The sequence below is a fragment of the Argopecten irradians genome, chromosome 1 (genome assembly GCF_041381155.1).
Source record: "Argopecten irradians isolate NY chromosome 1, Ai_NY, whole genome shotgun sequence".
NCBI classification, from domain to species: Eukaryota; Metazoa; Mollusca; class Bivalvia; order Pectinida; family Pectinidae; genus Argopecten; species Argopecten irradians.
In genome coordinates this window covers 10,009,228-10,031,771 of record NC_091134.1, presented here as the reverse complement: position 1 = coordinate 10,031,771, position 22,544 = coordinate 10,009,228, and the positions used below count along the sequence as shown (strand labels likewise).

Genomic DNA, 22,544 nt, shown 5'->3' with positions numbered 1-22,544 from the left:
GTTGTATTTTATGTATTGAAATTACCATGCTTAAAAACTAGTAAAGGGATAATTGAAACTAGTTGTTTATGTACAAAGTAATTAAACTCAAATATTGCTTTTTGAGTCCACGATATTAAGGAAAATACACTTTTTCGGGATTTCCCTAAAGACGGTATACGTATGATGTATGTACTGTACAATGCACTCGTGCTTCTAAATCAATGAATTCTACGCTGAAAGGTTGGTAAGACTTATTATCCCATAACTATACATGTTTCACAATGGAAAAAACCATGTGATAAATTCCATAGCAGTTGGTTATCATTTATGTTTACACACTCTTGTGTGTAAACACCTACAGCGCCTCTGATTGGTCAATTCAAAGATCTCTTGATTCCGATTGGCTCTCAACTTGGGGCTACATTTCATAGAGCATTTTCTTTAAAATAGCATTGTATTTACTGTTTAACAGGTAGTTGCTTATTCAAAGTATCAAACAATAGAATGTTGGCTCTCTATTTAGGCAATATATTTTATGGCGGAAAGATATCACTACATAATGTATGGCGGTAAGTTTCTCTGATTGAAGACGAGAAAATGGTCACCATGGTATAAATATAGAGCAAAAGTTATGGGATAAATAAGTTCCCCAAAGCGTGACTGTGGTTTATCATGTTTATCTAATTTCTCGTTAGTTAATTTTCAACTTTTTAAAAGACACTCGCTAAAGCTCGTGTCATTTAAAAAGTTGAAAATTAACTAACTCGAGTTTGATAAACATGATAAACAACAGTCACTTGTTGGGAAACCTCTATTTTATCAACATCCCCTAATGTGACATTCAGTCATGATACATACATTTAGAAGTAAAGATTTAATTTGTGATATAGTTTTATCAATTTCTAGTCGGTCTTATATGTTAAATCTCATACATCTGCATAGCATCATACTTACGCCGTACAGTAGTCGTTCTATGATGGGGCCATAAACTAAGGTATACATCTTGATAACATGCTAAATAGTTTAAAAACGATATGCTTTATGCAATTTCAATAAGAAGGGGATATAAACTCTTCATATTGAATCTTCCGGATGAACACGCTTAAGGTACAGAAAAATAGCCAATGGCAAACTGTAAAGGCGGACAAAAATAGTTAATACATTAAACCGGCATAATCATTAAAACATACATTATAAAATCATTACCGGCCTACTGTGGAAAATGTACTAGAATTATGTCACTGGTGAAGGGTATTTTCCCCAAGGGAGGATCACTCGTATCCTTTCATCTGTCACAGGCTAATTCTCGATAAATCAGGACACAACTTTGTGACGTGATCGAATATTGTTTGTAGTTCAGGTCAAAGTTTAAAACCACGACCAATCAAAATAACGGAAGGTCATCCACTAGTAGAATATCAACTTATTATTTCCAAATACAAGTATGTTTGATCGATGGCCCGAAAGTAGAATACCAGGAAGTATTGTGGTAGAAAATAATAAAAATAAATTTTGTATATTAAGGAAATTTATCAATGACAAGCACAATATCAAATTCCAATTTCTTGTTTTCTTAAGGGACTAATTAATGGTTGGATATCGTTGAGTAAATACAATGTATCAAATAATTGAATAAATATAATGGCTAAACAAACCATTTATCAGCAAATCATAGGTATATCCAATGGAGTGCTATGGTTACCAGTAATGCATTAAGGCGTGTAAAAACAGGGCTTGCAGAGTTATAAATAAATCCATAAAATTGTAAAACCATTTTGTTTGTCCTCGTCAAGTTCATAAGAATGTAAGAGCTGTCCCTATTTACAATCATATTATTTTGATTGGCAGATCAATCGATTTGGAAGAGCCACATGTAAACTTCTGTTGACATATTAATCCTTGTGGATCAAAATAACAAATTAGGATTCCAATATTAGTTCCTATAATCTTTAAACGATTTGTAACACAGTGATATCGGGGTATCGACTAAATTTGGCAATTACTTACTTATTAAAAGGCGTTGTTAGGTGAAATTTCTCCCATACTTGACAGGGTTATCCCGCGGTTGCTAGGGAAAAGATACAATGTTAGTCTTTTATCGGGGTAGGGAAAAGACAGCTCAAACGCGCTAGACACTGACGTCATCAATACATGCGACGACAGCGACGTTCATGACAACTGAATTTTCACCATTGCCTCATTAAAGTATGGGAGAAAAAATCTTACCTGGGCCAGTCAGGTGGACAGGATATACCTCAAATTCTCGTGAAAGATTTTTATATCAACCCTTGGCAAGCCTCGGGTTGAGATATCCCTGTTCACTTGACAGACCCATGTAAGGTTTTATATTAATCCAACACCTCCACAAGTATCCTGATAAATACAAAATTTTAATGCATGTTCAACAATGAATTCAAAATCGTTAACTATAAACCGACGTAAATTCGTGTGCGATTATTTCGCGTATTCATGGGGAGATCATAAAAACATTTCTCTACAATATGAATACTTTAAATTACGGTGTAAAAACATCGTGTAAAAGTCATTAGTAAGTAAATCACGAGGGAAAGCAGTCGCAAAAATAAATAGGTCTACAGAAATCATTGAGGGTTATTGTGAATAAAGAACAATTAATATCAGTATCACCTGAGAATGTATTATTTATAAATACATGTAATCTATCTCGATTCCGTGAATCATGCACCTTAGTGTAACGTTATTATCCAGTCGATTTAGTATCTAGAGTTGTATACAATGTAAAAACCAAACTATATTTTGAACACGTTTATTATAATTCTGTTTTTTATTATTAGTATTTAAGTGACAGTTTTTTAACAAACTAATATTTTTACAACTTTTGAGATTTAAAGAACACATATCAATACGAGCCAAATATTTCTTTTTTTTACAAAACAATTCTCGAATAGCCTACATTTTCTCTCATAATTTCAAATACAAAAAACAATGTATGCATATATATGATTAATTAACATTCGGTGGTATACGCAACTTATCTAGGAACCGTACTTTTTCAAACTAAAAACAGATCTGATCAATATAAATAGTTGTATCAAGTACTGTCCTTGATGATGGTTCCGAATTGACAACCCGGAATTAATTCTATCGACCGTTGGAATGGAATAGCTACCAAGTCAAATGGACAATATTAAGGTAAACTATATGACTGTAGACATCACAACTGTATCAGTTTCAGTGCTATAAGAATACCTCCGACAAGTATATTTATCACAGAGTAGGAACTACATGATGCATTGCTGTATTCGTCAAAGGATTTATCTTCACATCTATATTTGTTGTTCGCGACACAAGCGGCATATGTCATCACGTGCGCTATGTAATGCTGCTCGTGCACGCCGTGTATAAGATGTGACATCGGCCCGCGTGCGTAGATGGCCACGTCCTCTCCGCCATGAGTCTCGGATCCTCTCGGAGCTGCTGCCACCTGGAGGTAATCTTTATCAGCTGAAATAAACAAGAAAGTGAAAGATGAATTCGTTGTCACAAAAAGACACCTGAATATCACTATCGACGCTTTAATGAATGACATGGAGGATGGAAAATATGTTGAGCTTTAAACGTGACAATATTTTATTATCCAATTCAATACATTGTATATCTTTTAAAGTTGACTAGATGAAAAATGTCTTTATCAAGCCATTTTTTCAAGAAATTTATGAAATTCTTGTGCTTTCTGACAAAATGTTTTAATAATACAGTGTAGCATATCCCAGAGAATGACATCAAATGTTTCCAACCAAATATGATTAAAAGATGAGCTGTTTTTATTTTCATTTCAGAATATTTTATTTTTATATGTTAGATATAATGGAAACTAGTCAAAATGCAGCATGTCTACCCACACCCTCTCCCTAAGTGGGACCCTTTATCGACAAAAACTCACAAATAAAATAAAATTTTGTTTTAATCCACGAATTACTATTTTAGGATAAAGAGAGCAAAATTAGTCAGACATTGAATATTTGAGAAGCATGTCATAAAACAAAACTTACTAGTGTCGATAGCTGACACATTGACCCTTTTCCCCCAGTCATAGCTGACCCCATTACCGTAGAGTAGAGTGGTAAACGGTATACCGTCCTCGGCTATGGATTTACCAATGTTATTCACAACACCTAAAATGTTAAGTAAGGACTGATTAAGGATCAAATCTTCACAGGTTAACATTACATTTTTATTCGGATTATGTGAATGATGTTGTATTACACGGTTGCAGCTTAAAATATCATTTGATAATGCAATATGATTGAATAAGATTGTGAAAGAGATATATAAGGTTATTACATTTTAGCACCATAAAACATTAGAGCACACAATATATTGTTTCATAATTTGTTGATCATTCTGTAATGCTGATGGTCAAATTGTTGGTAGCTAAAGGTGATTAATATTGAAACTTTACATACAAATATCGGTAAAAGAGAGGAATGTATTTAAAACCGACAATGTAAGACATAGAAAAAACATATTCTACTTTCGGTTTCGTGTTCAATCTTTGTTAATATCTGGCTATTTTTTAACTTTCTTTTGGATATCAGTTTATTGCTTTGATAATATCTATCAAATATATCATTTTCAGTTTTATTAAACGTACTTCACTTTCGTTTAATCCTTTTTTGAATAAATGCAATTGCGTCTTCAATGATAATGCAAAATGATCTTTCAACAAACCCAATCATCAGAGGACACCGAATTGATTTTAGTATCATTAATGTCATGTCGAACTCTCTTTTAGGAAAATTCTTGTGGAAAGTGAACTTTTTTTTCTGAAACAATATAACATTACCTCATCGTTGATTTTATTTATCACACATAAAAGCATTACCTTGTTCTGATTATTGAACAGGTTGGTTACCTTATGATGGATTTCTCTGACAGTTACGTACCAAATATATCATTGCCCCTATTTGTGTAGCCGGCGATATTGAAGACGTGAGAATGATCGGCCGTTACTATGATTAGAGTTTCACGTTCATCTGTCATCTCCATAGCAACCTTAACGGCGTCCTCTAAAGCTAGCACCGAATACAGCGACCTCTTAGCGTTGTTGTCATGGTGAGCATGGTCGATCCTCCCCTCTGTAGAACAAATATTGGTTTGATTAATTTAACATCCAATTAACAACCAGGGTCATTTTAGGACGTAAAAGGTTTAGATGATGGAGAAATGTCACTGTACCCAGAGAAAAAACAACCGACCAGCTGTTAGTATCTGGCAACTACACTTCATGGGTTTCAAACTCGCGACCCAGAGGTAGAGAGTTTGTGGTAATATGTCGGGACATTTTAACCACTTAGCCACCGCGGCTCCAAGATAAAGTGAGAAAAAGTAGTATGCAACATACAACATTATCAGTTATTGAGTGTTTAAATCTTCGAGAATATTACAGCATGACACTTTCAAACCAAAAATACTCCTATACCTTTAGTTCCATTTCGCATTATTTATGACTTATCTATCATATTTTGTTTAACAAAAAATCTATTATTATAACACGGACTTTTGAAATTCTGTTCACGGTACCACATCATACACTTGTACCAGGTATATGTGATATTTGAGTAGCTCGACAGATGCCCATTGATTCAATGAAATAGTCAATTGGCAAAGAAATATTTACTAACTACTTTTATTCAACATATAAGCGTTACCTTCCACCATTAAAAAGAACCCCTTTTCGTCCTTCTGAAGAATTTGAATTGCCTTTCGCGTCATCTCTGCCAGTGAAGGTTCTCCTTGTGTACCATTGTCTCTGTCTAACTCGTGCTGCATGTGTCCCGGCTCAAATAATCCTTGTTTATTGAAAATGGTAAACAATTGCAAAGTACATTAACAATGGGAAATATATCGACAGAATATTAACACAAAAACAAATCATATTATACCTTTTGGTGATGTTGACATTGTTTCAACATAAAACGTCACTGTGAGTTTAATCCTCAACGGAGGCAGTGGCGGTTCTAATAAAACGAGCTCTCTGTATATACTTTTTTCTCAACCATATTTGAAGCATATACATCCTGCTTAAATTATGTCTTTATAGACATGTGAGTAATACTATTTTCTGGAAGCCCGAACATGGATTTAATATGGTTGGTTACGAAACAAGTGAGACACTAGTAGCTCCCAGTATGAACACCACTAAATAGAGTATATTTTATTTCATACAAATAGCATACACTTTTAAACATCTAGAGACAGTTACCAAGTAAATAATCCGTCTTGGAAGCGTCGATAGCATCAAATTGAGACTTGTTCCACACATATTCGGCCTCTGAATCTTTGTGCTTCTCTTTCCAAACCTTATAGAACAAAATTTACAGAATCATATAAAAATCTTCCTTCGATTTTTTTTCAAAGGTTTTTTTCTCAAATGTGGTTTGACAGCGTAGCACCAGTTATAAAAGATTGATGTTACTTCTGTATTTAGTGAAATTTAAATTGAATGCATCTGGACGATATCGTAAACTTATTATTATTTGTAAGGCTGCCGAAACTTCGATACTCTGCACACAGCACAGTACCGGGAATTCAATGTCGTCGCCAAACGTGTAACGGGAAACAACTCGTGTTATATGTACGTTGTCCTTACGTATACCTTGGTGAGATCGATACCATCTAACCGTTGTAAGCTAGCGTGGTGCCCTTCCGTATCTCGGCTAATTTCGGGATCTTGGTGACCTCTGGGCAGGAAATACCGCCTTCCTCCTCCTAACATCACCTACAGTAAGAACACTTGTTTTACACCTTCGCTGAAACCCTAGTTTATACAGGTGCTGGATAGTTATATACATGTACGTTGGTTTAAGATGCTCCACAGCCGACAGAACATAAACTATGTACTCATCATTTGAATAATACTTGGTGTTTACTCGTGTAATTGTATGTCTTACTCACACAAAAGTACTAATTAACACCAAAGCCATATAAAATAACTTGTTTTGCTTTTGGTGAATGTGCGATCAGTACTTTAGAAGCAATTAATTATTTTTAATATTTCTATCTTGAAGTAATATAAGAAAAAACTTTTCAATCATGACAATGGGGTAAAATAAGTAACTTTTGTAACAGAAGACAAATAGAATTCGTCTGTTCCTGTTTTTGATAGAGAAAAATACCATTCATCAGCGGTGTAGCAGCTTTAAATTCAATCCAAATGATGGGTCTTTTATACGTTTTTTTTTTTTTTTGGGGGGGGGGGGGAGAGTATTGTTCTGTTTTTAATATGGCATACGGATTGTCTCCAGTCTTGTTCCAGCATAGTATTAAAAATAGCATGAGTATTTGTTCATTGTATTTATGAGGACGTGGAAAGTGCAATATCTGTGCGCATCAAAGAAAAAGGTGACATTGACTAATATGCCAGTCCTGTAAGATTTCTATAAAATATTGAAGTGTACAAGTCACACATTACTATCCATGCATTACCTTTGCATAACTGTTATTGTATACGAGTTGAGAAGCAATGTCCATACAACCTCCCGTAACGTCTATCATTTCAGAATCTCCCTCCCAGTCACGCGTCGCTGATTTTGCGTACGCGCACGCGGGCGTGGCATGTGTGATACGTGATGTCGTGACCGCGCCTACTGAACGACCTGTTTCAACAGATATAGACAATGTGCTGATTAATTGTGGTAATGAAATTCGATTGTTACCGTATTCACTTCTAATATACTTTTTGGGGAAAAAACGCCTGCACATCAATTGTGCTTATAATGTAGAATGTTTTTTCGATGACCTCCAAAGGTATCTTCTGGTTTCAGTATAAATTTGCTTTCATGCGATACATAAGGTTGTTTTAGCTGATGTGTTTCAGCTTGGTATTGATTTATTTTTTAATTAACTTTAGCCTTTACATTTGATTTAAGAAAGATTTCGGCAATGGTATGCCATATTGATTAAATTCCTTTACGATATATATGAATCATCTTACCGTCCTCTCGAAACCAATCAAAGACACACGGGATCTCATTGCCGAACTGTGACGGACAGTCCCTAGCAACGGCACGATCATTTAGACCAATCAGACGATAGTTTGTTTTTTCTCCGCACATCATGGCTGTAGCAGTGGATGCCGATCCTGTCGTCTGCTTGTCATTTGAGTAGGTCTAAAATGAAAACAAATTTAACTCTAAAATCAGTGTGATGATATGAACTCGGAGGGGCGGCAATACTTCCCACCAATATTAACTGAATTTGAAAACTTTTTCAATTTTAAGGTAAAGCATTCCGAATAAGTAAATTTGGAATTTGGTGTACTGTACATATAGTATGGTATGACTGTATATCGTTACTTATTGGATAAAACATATGAAAGTCTCATACAATGTATATTTACCAATATGCTTGATTATGTGTGTACATGGTTTGCCCATTGGGCCTCTTTGAGTTCTCAAAACACTGTATTCCTTCCGAAATGTATAGCTTATATCCACAACAATATATTAAGTAATGGAGTAAAGGAAAAGTTAAGGGCGAATTGGCCACTTCGGCCTTTTGAAGTTCAATTTTTATACCATTGAAATATGTATCTACAGCAAAATCCCCATGCAGAAACCCATATCGGTTGTAAGAGATATTAACAACATTTCAGAACTTGTGCCAGAACCCTTGACCTCGTATTCCCGACCGATTTAAATGGTCCCTGTGTATTCCAAAATTACTACGGGTTTTTTTTTTTTCCTTGGAAAGATTGTCTATACACATCACAACATTTACAATCATATACATATATTGAAATCAAAGTTCTGCATGCGCCTCATTTGTCTCTTCAAATTCTTAAAATCCAGCGTTTTCTCACTCAAAATGGTTGTCCAGACTTATACACTTATATTGACATACATGTATAAATCAGTATCAGTTGGTACGAATAACATTATTTTGATAACTTGCAACGAAACTTTAACCGGCGCAATACGAAGCATAATCCAGTAAGAAATTCAAAAAAATACAAGACGACAACTGACCAGGCAGTGCGGTGCATATGCTAATGTTACATGTACTTTTAAACACAGGGATCTGAGAATAAGTTACAGATTATATAATCAGAGTGCCCTAAGACCTTTTTAAACGTTTTAAAGGTCTAGTCCTCTAAAACGTTTAAAAATGGTCCATATATTCTGTAACTAATTCTCAGATCATGTGAACATAGATACGGTATTGCAGGCAGCACTTCGTTCAACCTCATTCCCCTATGAACTTGTATTAACGTGATATTAATCGGATAGTAAACGTGCATCAATTTTGGTCTATTGTCTATCGAGGCGGTACATTTGGTAATTGAACGTTCTGTAACTCCTTCAATATTGAAACCAGACCTCGACGAGAACAAAATGAAACCTCGCCAGAAATCGCAACCTGTTCCTTTTATACCATTTTTTACGGTAGTAGCTGAAGTACGAGAACAACCATACACAACCTAGACACACCTTTATTTAGATGTTGGAATATAGGTATGTTGAATACTAATATTCCCTTTTTATATGAATTCCAAAAATGGAGTTTAAAACCAACCTTTGATAATCCAACATTAGGGAATTTTTCGAACTCGAGAACGGTTTCTTCGCCCGTGGCCCCCTGTGTTTGGCCCCTCAGGATTCTAGCCGCCGTTACAGTAGACACGCCCATTCCGTCCCCTATAAACAAAATCACATTCCGTGCCTTGTTGGTGTTCTGTTTCCGGTTTAACGCCTCTTCAAGTTCATGTTGTGCAAGCTGTTTCCAGTTTGTGCAGCCTGAAACGATATATCTTAAAATTATGTTTTGATAAATGGTTCCTTTCAATCGCTAAAAAATAAACACTTGCCCCCGTAACGATTAATTTCTACATTTCAAATACACTTTTATTCAATAAACTGTATCCGACTGCATAAATCGAATTACAGAATTACGTAAAGTAAAACCGTTATCAACTGTTATTGAGGTACAACTAAAACGCATTTCAAAAATTCATTTTCTCTCCTAATGATAATTGCATTTTAAATTTCTTCCATAAAAAGTAGAAAAACATAAAAAATCTATCTGAATATCTAGATGTTAGGTTTGGATAATACGTTATATCCTGATACTATTTTAGTTGGCTATTATTTTGTTCAAAAATGAAAGTGGAGTCATTTTGAATTAGCCGCCATGACGTTCATCTAGTGCAGTATTGATTTAGAGTTACTTCCCTTTACCTGCTAGCATCAGTACCAACTCAAACTCAATGAAGATCGTGATTGAGAACATCGTCGGTGTTTGCGTTTGGATTGAAAAGCATGGAAAAGTGACTTTTTGAAATTGCCATCGATTGATCGAGTTGAGAGGCATACAATCGCAATATTTCGATGTATTGTTACAACCCTAGGTTTCGCCTAACCTAATAAATATATTTTTTTTTGTAAAACCCGATAAACGAAAAAAAAAGATGAAAAAAAAACATATCAAAAATACCTCAATTTAATTTCTTCATGCGAATGTGATTGAACAAATATGTCTTGGATACAAAATTGAAGAAAATCCTTGATTTATGAAATTATTACAATGTCAGACTGACAGGATAGCATGCAAATAAAGCTGCGATGGTTGGGTTGTCGAAGTTTCGCGCAAGCGCATTGCTGCGTAATAAAATTAAACAAAATGGCTGAAAGAAAGCGTGTGAGAGAAAAAATAATATCTTAATTGGCAACAAAGAGGAAGAAATTAGAATGGAATCGACAACACGCTACGGTATCTCTACGAAATGAAAGTCAGAGATGGCATGCAGCAAAATAAGAACCATAAGTCGCAAAACCCGAGGCTTGCCGAGGGTTTTACAACATTTTGTGATCCCGAGGCTAGAATATCCCTTTCCTTCATATCCACTTATGAAAGAGTATTTTTCTTTCATACCTCGACATTTTATTGCAATTTTACAACTACAATAACCCGCCATTTTGAAATGAATTCGAAGAAATCCACAGTGAAAGTCAATTTTTCATACAGGAAAATGTACGAGGTATTTTAAATTTGAAATCCGTTGTTTGCATCTTATATGGTAAAACCAGTCAAGTTTGTGAAAAAATATTAAAATTTTACCGAGGAAATAGATATTTTGTTGACGCCGTGACGTCACGAGGCTTTATTGCATGGGTAGCCATGTAATACAGCCTCAGGCGGCATGAGTGTATTGCCCTAGACCAGCCAGTATTACAACTGTAGGTATGAGATAAGATATATAGATATAAACAACCCATCGCACTTCGAATTGTTTTTATAACTAAATATTACCGTGCCAGGACTGTCACTGCTACACTGTATATGACATATTGTTGCACGCTTTCATTTGTATTTGTTGATTTTGGAACAGAAATACATCATTGTTCTATGTAAAGCTTGACTTCGCTCTATTTTTAGGGGAGTATTTTCCTGGTCAAACTAAGCAACTAACTTCGTTGTATGCATTCAAAATGGTCTAAAGATTATACATGTACCTACATGTATATATAGGATTAATTTTAATTCATATAGCGAAACCTATCTTTGAAAAAGGCGTTCCTCCATCTGTAAGTCATAACATTATTTTTGGTTTTGTAATTGTATTCGGCTGTATTAGTCGAATTCCAGAAATACATCACATTTGTAAGGTTTCTCAGACACCAAGTTAGAAATAAATTCTTTATACTAAAACATAGCTGTTTTCTCCCCTGATGATAATCGTATTTTTAAATTCTTCGATAGAAATTTTAAAAAAATATAGCAAATAATCTATCTTTATTTCTAGATTACAATTTTGCACAATATTTTATATAAAGATACTATTTTAATTGGTTAGTTTTGTTTAAAACGTAAAATACTCTAATTTTACACATTCAAACAAGGGAGACAATTAATGCCCGCCATATTACATGGTATGTATAGAATGTTGTTTTAACGAAAGTAAAAAGACGTATGACTATCGGTATATCAAAATTTGTCACGAAACTAACAAATTAGCTTATAACTCTTAAGATGTTGTATGGTCTTTTCTTTCGAGGAAATACTCGAAAGAATTTTGAATTATCGCGGGCTTTATCGCTTTTGACACTATCGAGGTCATTACCTGTATTAACAGGTATGTTACTTGTTTGCTGAGTATATGTAACCCATATTATCACAACACTACAAATAAAGCCGGCACCCTTATATCCCTACGGCCTAATAGTCCGAAGGTCCGTTAGTCCGAGGGTCTAATAGTCCGAAGGCCCTTTTGTCCGAAGGACCAATAATCCGAAGGCCCAATAGTCCGAGGGTCCAATAGTCCGAAGGACCAATAGTCCGAGGGTCCAATAGTCCGAAAATTAGTCAATTATATAGTTGTTATAATTAACGTACAGTTGTAATTCACGAAAACATTTTCTGCACTACTGATCTGACAATTTATATGGACGGCAATGCAACTTGTCATAAACTTCATGGAGCATTGCAGGGTCAAAATTACATTTGTTATACTGCCCTGGATAATAAATAATGACCGATTCTGTGACAAAGTATTTCTGTGTGTGCATGTTCATTGTCTTAGTGACGACGCTTTGTATAGATGTGTATAAGGGTGATTTTGAAAGGGATAGCATCGCTCTTTCCAACGGTAGAACTTTTTTTTTTTTTTTTAAGTCTTGCTAGAAATGTGATTTTAGCAAGCTAGGTGGGGTAGAAGTTTTGTGTTGGGGAGCTTTCCGCCCTTTACGTATATACAAGTGTAGTACTATTTAGAGTATGATTTTAATTTTAGCTAGATCCCTAAAACGCCTAAAACGGTCTTTGGGGAACTCTGGTGGGTCCACAATGATATAAACTGTGACTTATTCTCAGATCCCCGTGATCTCAGCTTATAGGAATTGACTGAGCTAAAGGGAAATTCCCTCTAACACAATTTACAATAAAAATTTGTTACATACTAAACAAAAACCTAACCACTTTTCGGAAAATTCTCAAGAAATTATTTACAAAGATTTTCGGACATTTTACCGTTTCTTTTTTATCAGCGCCCAATGATACCAAAATCTACCATTAAATCAGAATTATCAAATATTGTGTGTCGTGTCTCTTCTTTTAATCATTTTGCTAGTAAAAGGGTTCCTTTTCTTATTTCATAATAATTCCATATTGACTCCTAGACTTTCAATTATAGAGAAAGTGTGTACGATATGTCGATAAAATAGACTGGTAAAACTATCTGACTATCTGATGAGGAAAATCTGAATAGATAATGGCAAGAAATGTGATCAATGTCAGTGTTTTCTGAACAAAATCTCAAATTAATTTGAAGTTAGTATCTGCCTTGTGCGACAACACTTACCTGTTATAGTACAAAGTGTAAGAAGATTCACTAGGCTTATCCAACGATTCATAGTAAACTTCCGATAGATCAACGGTAATACATATAACTTTGTCTGGAACCCAGTGTCTGATAGTAAGTAGAATCTGCTAGCTGAGTTTCAGTCCATCCAGCTTTCAATAGACAGTGCATTCATTCTTCTCTTTTGGCATTGATGTTTGTCACAGTCGCCGAGATATTACACGAATTCTGAAGTACAAGTCTTTTCTGGAGTTCAAACGTTTGGAATTGCGGTTCTGTTGGTAAAGAAAATAGTACCTAGGTTGCTTAGTTCGAGTCTTTCCTTATACAGAATTATGGTAGAAAACACTGCTCGCCAATTCTCAGTCCCAGTAGATAATGCATGAATTATGTGATTCTGGTCGCTCATAAACCATTGCATTAACCGCAGCCGTGTGTAAATGCTTCCGTATGGTAGCTAGTGTGATTAACTATTATGAAACATACAGGTCGCTATGGTCACTGATGCATAAGCTATTAGTACATGTACCAAGCACGTACATAGGGATACGTTACGAAGTTCCAACCAGAATCCAACTTGATGTGCTATGAAGACGCTACATACAAAATTATATATCTAACTATACTGAAACGATGTATGCATCGAACCCCTGTGTTTACATTATGTCAGAAACGGATAGGGAGAGTTTATGTTACTCATTCTAACTAGGACATTTTGATAGTAAGCAGCTGTACATTGTATAAATATATACAGTACTTCACAGTTTTGACAGGTTTTCATATATATACTAGTGAGATATAACGAACCCCGTCATAACTTATGTGCCTGTATGTAAAAGTGTATAAAGTGGCACACAGTTGAAAAAAATATACGAAAATTACGCAAAGGAAGAGTGTCATGTTGTTTTTGTTTACAGATACCCGGGGGTTAGGACATCATGGTATGACATATGATAAAGGTTAGCTGCAATATTGTAGCCCAAAAGACTACTAGAAAGCCGAAAGGTACAGCAGGCCTGCAACGTATATTCGTTCTAGATTAATGTCAGGTCAGAGACCCTATGTAAATTATGGGGGTTAAACGGGAGTCAATTTTCTGATTAGTTCAGTTTGGTAGAACCAACTATATTTTGGAATTATATTTGATTGATTGCATTGATATGTTGAAAATAAAAGAAATGGGAAAATATGACTTTCTCTCAAAAATACATGTAGGTTACAGTGACCTAATTGTGTAAAATGCCAATTATGCAAGAATAAAGTTCTTCTGGTGGCAAAATATACTAGTGAAAAATGTCATAAATCATACTATATTTACATATGCCCCTATATAGTCAACGGGAGGGGAGTTGCGTTAAATTAGCGTAAACGCAACGACGTATGAATACAAACCCAGAGTAGGATCGGACTACTTCTAGTTCACGCTTCGATACGATTTTGCGTCATATGATAATCTAAATAAACTTTAATTACTTAATTTACATTTTACCTTTTAACAGATGACAGATTTGCTTTGAATTAAATAAACTAAAAAAAAAAGGATTTCGATCTTCTATTTGTCTCAAGACTGATCCTTAGGCGGCACAGACAAATATCATAATTTCATTTTTATTCGATATGAACATTATTGATACATTATCAAATTAAAAAAAACAAAAAACATTATTTAAAAATATTTTAAAGGTGTCAATAGTTATATATTTCGAAATCAAATCTGGCAGTGCTATAACAAGTCAACAATCTGTAACTATAATCTTCGGTCATCCTGACTACCGTAGTATTACCACCCAACTTAGTCAACCATCACCGTTTTAGATTTGACGTAAAAGTAGATTTTTTTATATATAATAGATAGATGTTGTTCTTCTTCAAACAATGTCCAAAGAACAATCTCGTAGTGTGCATAAACTTGTAAAAAATTGAAAAGGTGCAGGTCAAAGAACGGCACCCTGAAGAATGCAACTTGTTTGTGTTGCAAATGTAGTTCACTGAAAGGAATATTGACGTCGATATTTCTAGAAACTAAAACATTCGAAATGGTTCATTTGTCCCCATACGTTGCCTAAAGGTGTAATAATGTCCAATTTGTGCTTAAAATATACATTCAGCGATCTGTCTCCGTGTGCTCCATAACTTTTGGTTTATCAATGGCCACATAGTGAAACTTTCGTATGTTACAAATGCAGGAAAGAGTGGCCGTAAATTGATAATACATGCATGATGTGTTCATGTACATGTGCACTATATCGGAGCGTGCTTGTGCTAGTTACGTCCGGTTTGTAAATCTTCGACCGACATCGCAGGACTAGATGAATCGACATGCGAAAATAACTTCTGAAAATATAACAAATAACTTCAGTATATAACATACATATTTTTATTCGAAGAAATATTATCACATTTCAAGAAAAGAAGAAACATACTTATGTTTATTTACCTCTAAAATCAGTCTGTTGCATTAGTCATTAACAAACTCCTGAGTACAAAATATACAGCAATCACCATTTGAAATGCAATAATGATAAGCGAGACTCCGATATACTCATTACCTATCTTCTGTACGTATTGAGTGAGTTTCATGCGACAAGGAAAACAAACAATGTAATAATTTTCTGATTTACACGATATGACTTGCCGGTCAAGCCGTTATGAAAATGAATTGATGTAATTGTTATTTGTACAGAAATATGATCTATACAGCTTGAATTGTTGGCTTTCTATTTAGAAAGCCCCCCCACCAGACTATCTGTTCTTACTAATGGTGGTTAAAATGATCGGATCAACACCTGCCTAAAAAGCATCTGGCTTTAGTCGTTTGGTACATTAGTAAATTCCCACAGGACGCCAGCTGGTCAATCAGGACGCATCGTAGACTTTGTATAGGTGGTAATTGTTGGTGCCTACAATGTTTGCTTGGACATAGAATAGAAACACGTGCGATTGATGAGCCGCGATGCCGTAGCTATATTACACCTGTCGATCGGTTCCATTAGACTCTGTAACAATTGAATATATTCCCCTCAGCAATATCCTTTATACTGATTCCACCCCATAGATAATATATGAAGCGTCAGTATACACCTTATCTTATCTAGAAAGCGTGAAAAAAAATGACCTTTTTCAAGGGTCACAAGGCAAAAAAAAAAAAAAAACAGAATCTGATCAACCAATACCTAAATAGTTGTATTAAGTACTGTCCCTTGTTTGATGATGTTCCGTATTACGTACAACCCGTGAAATTGAGTCTTCTGATATCGACATTTGGAATGCGACCCTATAGCTACCAGATGTAAGTCAAAAATGGACAATATTATAGGTGACTTTCACGACCATGGTTTTTAAAGGTCTGACTATTTATGTACACATCATAAACTGATATCAGGTTGATGGTGTGAACTAGAAAATGCACACCTCGATCCACAAGTAGTATTCTTGAGGTAACATGTTATCCATCTAGGTAAGGATCTACTAGATGCATTTTGGATTTTCCTGTATTCGTGTCAAAAGAGGATTTATCGTCACAATTATTTTTACTGGCTGACCTGCGATAGATTGGTCGCGACACCAAGCGGGCGATACAAAGTCATCACCTGTGCGCTATGTATGCTGCTCGTGCACGCCGTCTGTATCAGGTGTGCACATCGGCCCACTTGTGCGTAGAAGAATGGCAGTCCTACATCTCGCCATGAGTCTAAGATCCTCTCGGAGCTGCGCTGCCCACCCTGGAGGCCCTAATCTTTAATCAGCTGAAAATAAACAAGAAAGTAAATGGGTGAATTCGCTAGACAAAACTAAGACTCTTGAATTTACCACTGATAATGCGATATTAAAGGGAATGACCTTGTATGTTTGAATTTTGTTGAGTTTTCCAAATGTCCCAGCAAAATATTTTATAATCCATTTCTAATACAAATATATGCTATATATATCTGCGATATTAATTTTAAGTGAGCGACTAAGAAAACGAAAATGTCTTTTTACAGGATCTATTTTTTCAAAGAAATTTTATGAGAATATACAGTAGTGCAACTCTTTCAAAATATTTATTTAATGATAACATATCCCCGTTCTTTTTATCGTATCATATATGAAGTAAAAAAAAGTCGCGCCTCTATTGTATTTTCATTCTCGGAATAATTTATTTTCAGATTTCAAAGATAAAGGGCAATAGGAAAACAGCAGCATATCCCACTACCCTGTCTCCCCGAAAATAACTCGTCCCCCAATATGAATCCACATATCTTTTAAACCCATTTGATCCGTAATATTCTGTTGATAAAGAACAGTCTAAAATTTAGTCAGTACATTGGATTACTTGAAGAAGCTGTGTCATAAAACATAACTTACATAGTGTCGATTAGCTTGACACATTGACCCTTTTTCCTCCAGTCCTATATCATGACTAACATTTTATCCGTATGAATAGAGATGGGTCAAACGTAATACCGGTCCTCCATACATGTAAAGGTAGTACTTGATACTCTCCATTATATATAACCACCGCCTAGACCTCGCACTGTCAGACCATCAGTCAATTAAAATGTATCGATTGTTACTCCGTTGAAAATAATCCACTTCGACGGCCAAACAAATCAATTAAAAGATTCAAGATTGACATGAAGATACATTCACTTATTGTTAGTACTCCCATTCCGTAAACACAAATGTAGTCATATACATAAAGTTGGATTAACCCTAGGCCCTAATTGTATGTTACTAGTCCTAGGTGGCAATTTTTAAGTGAGAAAAAAAACATCTAACGGATTTCACTATCTCAATGGCACCGGATATGCTTAATGAATGTTATATCCGATTATTATCATACTCTCCTACGGTGATGTATGTTGAACATTTAAAAGTTTAAAACTGTAGTCATCATACATCGGAAGTCTATCATCATCTTGGATAAGATAGAAACCGATAACTATCGAAGCGTAGCATCTGCATCACATTTTGTGGTTACGCTTTCAAACTCAGGTCTTCAAATGCGTTTGAGTTATTCAAAGCATGCCAGGAAACTACGAAGCGTTTATGCTCAACGAAGATGATAAACGTATAACTATAAATAGTACATTTTCTATACAACTCATTTTCCGGAAAAATCGCCCTGAAAAAGATCGTGCAGATTAATCTGGTGATCCACGTAGGCTTGTTTTTTGACCAATTGAAGAAAGCGACAAAAAATACAGACAAAATAAATGAAAAACAGATTTAAGTTATTGAGTATTGTTTATTCTTCCGATGAAATATTTCTGTATAGGCAGCTATCAAAGCTCTATCCGTAAATAACTAACCTTTACATTTTTGTAAACCCCCATATCGCCAGTATGATTCATTACATAGACTTATATAATCATATTTTTGGTTTTTACAGATTGTTTATCATTCTATTATTATAACACGAACTGATATGCAAAGTCTGTTCCATATACCCCCCCCCCCCCCCCCCCTCCCCCCCCCCCCCCTACAATACTGGCTATTCCACATCAATACACTTGCTACCCAAGGTATATGTGATAATTTGACGTAGACTCGTCCATGTAAGCACAATATTCAATGAAATAGTCACAATTGGCCAAAGACATATATACTTCTAACTTATTTTTTTATTCAACATATTAAGTCACTACCTTCAACCATTAAGATTAAAAATAATTCACCCATTTCCGTTCGCTTCTGCTATGCAATTTGAAATTGCCTTATTGCGACATCTCAGCCAGTGGAAGTGTTCCCCAAATAAAACCAATGAACTAACTCGTGCTGTATTTGGAGTCGGCTCAAATAATCCAATTTTATCTGCCAAATGGTAAACAATTGCAAAATGTGCATTAACATATGAGACAATATATCGACAGAATACTGACATAAACAAATTCTATTTTACATATCTTTGGTGTGAATGTTGACATTGTTATCCACAAAAAAACGCCAACATGAGTTAATTTCTCAACGGAGATTGTAGATCGGCTTCTTTATGAAACGGGATTTTTATAAATGTAGAATTTTTCATTCTCAACCACAATTTGAAGCATACCTCTCAGTCCCTCTGTCAAAAAAAGAGCATGTGAGTATTGACATAACCTTGGCGAGGACCCTAACACTAATTGTGAAATATAATAGAGTATATCTGATTCAATGATACAGTAGTTAGCATAACACTATTCAACATGAATTTTTAGAGACAGATTACCTTAAGTAAATCATCCAGTCAAAATGTACATAATCATATAGAAAAGGTCCCCTTACATTTTTTATCTCCACGCAAATGTGCGTTTGACAGCGTTCGGCAACATTTATTATCAGAATTAAATTTACTTCTGCTGTACATTGGCCGAAATTATTAATTGAATGTATGCTAACGACACCAGTTAACATTACAGAGTAATTTATGATTTAGTATTATGCCGGTTTACTTTGGAAGTGTCGATGAGGTCACCTTTGTGAAGGGTCGAGAGAACCCCTATTTTTACATGTAATGGGAGGCAAATTCGTGGTTACACTGTATATACCCCACCTCCCCTTGCGTACGAGATCCGATCACCATACTAACCGTTGGAAAACTATCGTGGTGTCCTTGTGTATCTCGGTAAAAATTATTAATTTTCGGGAATCTTGGATGACCTCTGGGCAGGAAAATAACCTGCCCTTCCTGGTCCTTACCACCTCTGTACATCACCTAACAAGAAACAAACATTATTTTACCATTCCCTTCGTGCTTGAAATACCCATTCAGTTTATATAACAGATGGTGGAATTATTTATATAGTATCATGTACGTGTGAGTTTATAGTTGCGCACACGCCCCGACAGTAACATATAAACTATGATACTCATTCATTTCGAATTACATACTTGGTGATTTTCTCTTGATTATCTGTATATCTTACACCACACATAAAAGTTACTAATTTTAACAACAAAAGTACTATACACTATATACATGTTATTGCTGTTGGTAGAGGGGTTTGGAATGGGCAACTCAGCACTTCATGCCATATCTATATCATGATGTATAGAGCTGATTTATTTCTAAATAATATATATTATGTTTAATTTTACGTAATAATCTGAAAACAATTTTTAATAATGGACAATAGGTGTAAAGTAGGTAACACTTGTAACCGATATATAACAAATACTGAATTCGTCTTGTACACTATTTTTGATAGAAAAAACATACCATTCATGTCATTTCAGGCTGATATAGCACATCTTTTAATTCCATTCCAAATGAATGAGTCCTTTTAATACTGTTTTTTGGAGTATTTATATGTTAAACGTTATGTTTTGTATTTCGGCTATTTATCGATTGACTTGTTCCAGGTAAAAGTAGACATAATGCCACAAATATATAAAATGCTACTAGATTAATTGAGTGGCCAATGAAATTCGATTGTAAGCAGTATTTACATTATAAAAAACCTTCACAACGGAACGTGAGCGTGGCTCTACAATGTAAGAATATAAGCCTTAATTTGATCATATTTTCAATATAGGGTTTTTTGGGTGCCCGCGCTAAAGTATATTATAGATTGATTCTTTAATTTTCTGTAAAGGCGTGTTCGTTATTGCTTCATTGCGATTTACCATAACACAATTTGTTTTAGGTATGATATGTTTCGCGCATGGTATGTTGATTTTGTTTACTTATCTAATTTATTACATGTAGCCTTTATTTATAAAATCTTCTCGGAATTCTTCGCAAAGATATTCGCAATGGTATGCCCATAGTACGATTTAAATTCCTTTATGGATATATAATAGAATCATCTTAACCGTCCTCTCTAGAAACCCGTCAAAGTACACACGGGGATCTCATGGCCAGCGAACTGCTGACGGACAGTCTCTAGCAACGGACACGATACAGATATTTACACCAATCAGACACACACGATAGTTTTGTTTTTTCTCCGCAACATCATCGCGCTCAATGCAGAGGACGGGACTGAAACCTGTCCGTCTGGCCTGGTCATTTGAGTAGGTCCTAAAATAAAAAACAAAACTTAAAACTCTAACATCAGTGTTAAGATTTGCAGACTCGGAGGGGAGCAATATTTCCCAACAATATTTGGATAAAACATATTAACAGTCTCATACAATTGTATCTTTTTGACCAATATCTTGGATTATGCGTGTACATGGCCATGACGGTTTCGAATTATACAGAAAGCGTAATTAATTTTGAAGATGACATTTGCATAATATGGTAACTATAGCCATGTGCCGTAATACGTGTATAGAATTAAGTTGTAAAAATATAAATGCTAATAACCCCGATGCCCATTTGAAAACAATAACAAACAACATGCTTAAACGAAACAAAAAATCAGCGTTTGGCCTTTCAAAAAACATATATCGAAGTGAAAGTCAGCATCGATGAAACATGTAACGAAACAAAATCAAAGAACAAATGAATGTTAATATTGGTATATGGATTCACCCCCCCCTTTAACTTTTCCCTAACAACACGATTGAAACAATGTACACTTTTCATTGACAGAACAAAATCTACTACTACTATAAGGCAAAACATATGGGATTTTCGTCAACAAGACATGAAACGCTACCCAATTTTGTTTGACTGAAAAACTGTACAGACTAACCCGCCCCCCAATGGGACCCCCATCTCCCCCCCCCCTTGCTTATAACAATACTGTTATTAGACACTCCCCAATTTGTCATTTTTTTTCCGTCGAACTTGCCATGTGGGAGCTGGCCTATTCGGACAAACGAACCCCCTGTAGAACATTGTCTTTGAGAGTCCACCACCATGCAAACTCCTTCGACGGACTGGTATTATGAGAGCAGAAGCCAAGCCTCCCATTCCCTGCCCTGGCAGGAACCCAGTTCGCGAGGAGAAACACATCTGGAGAGGTCTGATGTGAAGTCTCCCAAGGGGGACTACATCTGCCAGGGAGTTGAGATAACCCAGAAAACTGAGAAACCAACGCCACCTGGAACGTGTGACCAACTGATTTGAAGGTTCAAAGCAATGATCTCTGGCCTTTCTCGAACTTCACCAAAGGTGGAAGGGCAAATGCCCCTGAACCGGTGTTGAAACGGGTTTCCCAGAAGAGAAAGTCTCGAGAAGATGGGAGACCTCGGCACTTCTCTCTGGAAGGAATGAAGCCGACTTTGAGCAAAAGTTTTCAGGAAGATCCAGAACGGGTGTTCTGTGCACCAAAGATTCCCGCACTAGGAGTGGAGCATGGGGGAGGGAATCGTC

At 35.5% G+C, this 22,544-nt stretch overlaps 1 protein-coding gene across 1 annotated transcript; it reads right to left on the bottom strand.

Annotated features, from left to right (window-relative positions):
* Positions 1 to 2,463: 2,463 nt before the first annotated feature.
* Positions 2,464 to 13,811, bottom strand: LOC138309475 (alkaline phosphatase-like). The gene is made up of 10 exons (XM_069250685.1): positions 13,319 to 13,811; positions 9,538 to 9,758; positions 7,958 to 8,132; positions 7,450 to 7,619; positions 6,620 to 6,742; positions 6,227 to 6,323; positions 5,673 to 5,813; positions 4,908 to 5,099; positions 4,014 to 4,136; positions 2,464 to 3,465 (listed from the first exon to the last, which is right to left on the bottom strand). Exons 1-10 carry the CDS (start codon positions 13,368 to 13,370, stop codon positions 3,176 to 3,178), a joined length of 1,584 nt encoding a protein of 527 aa, XP_069106786.1. The 5' UTR covers positions 13,371 to 13,811; the 3' UTR covers positions 2,464 to 3,175.
* Between the last annotated feature and the right edge of the window lie 8,733 nt (positions 13,812 to 22,544).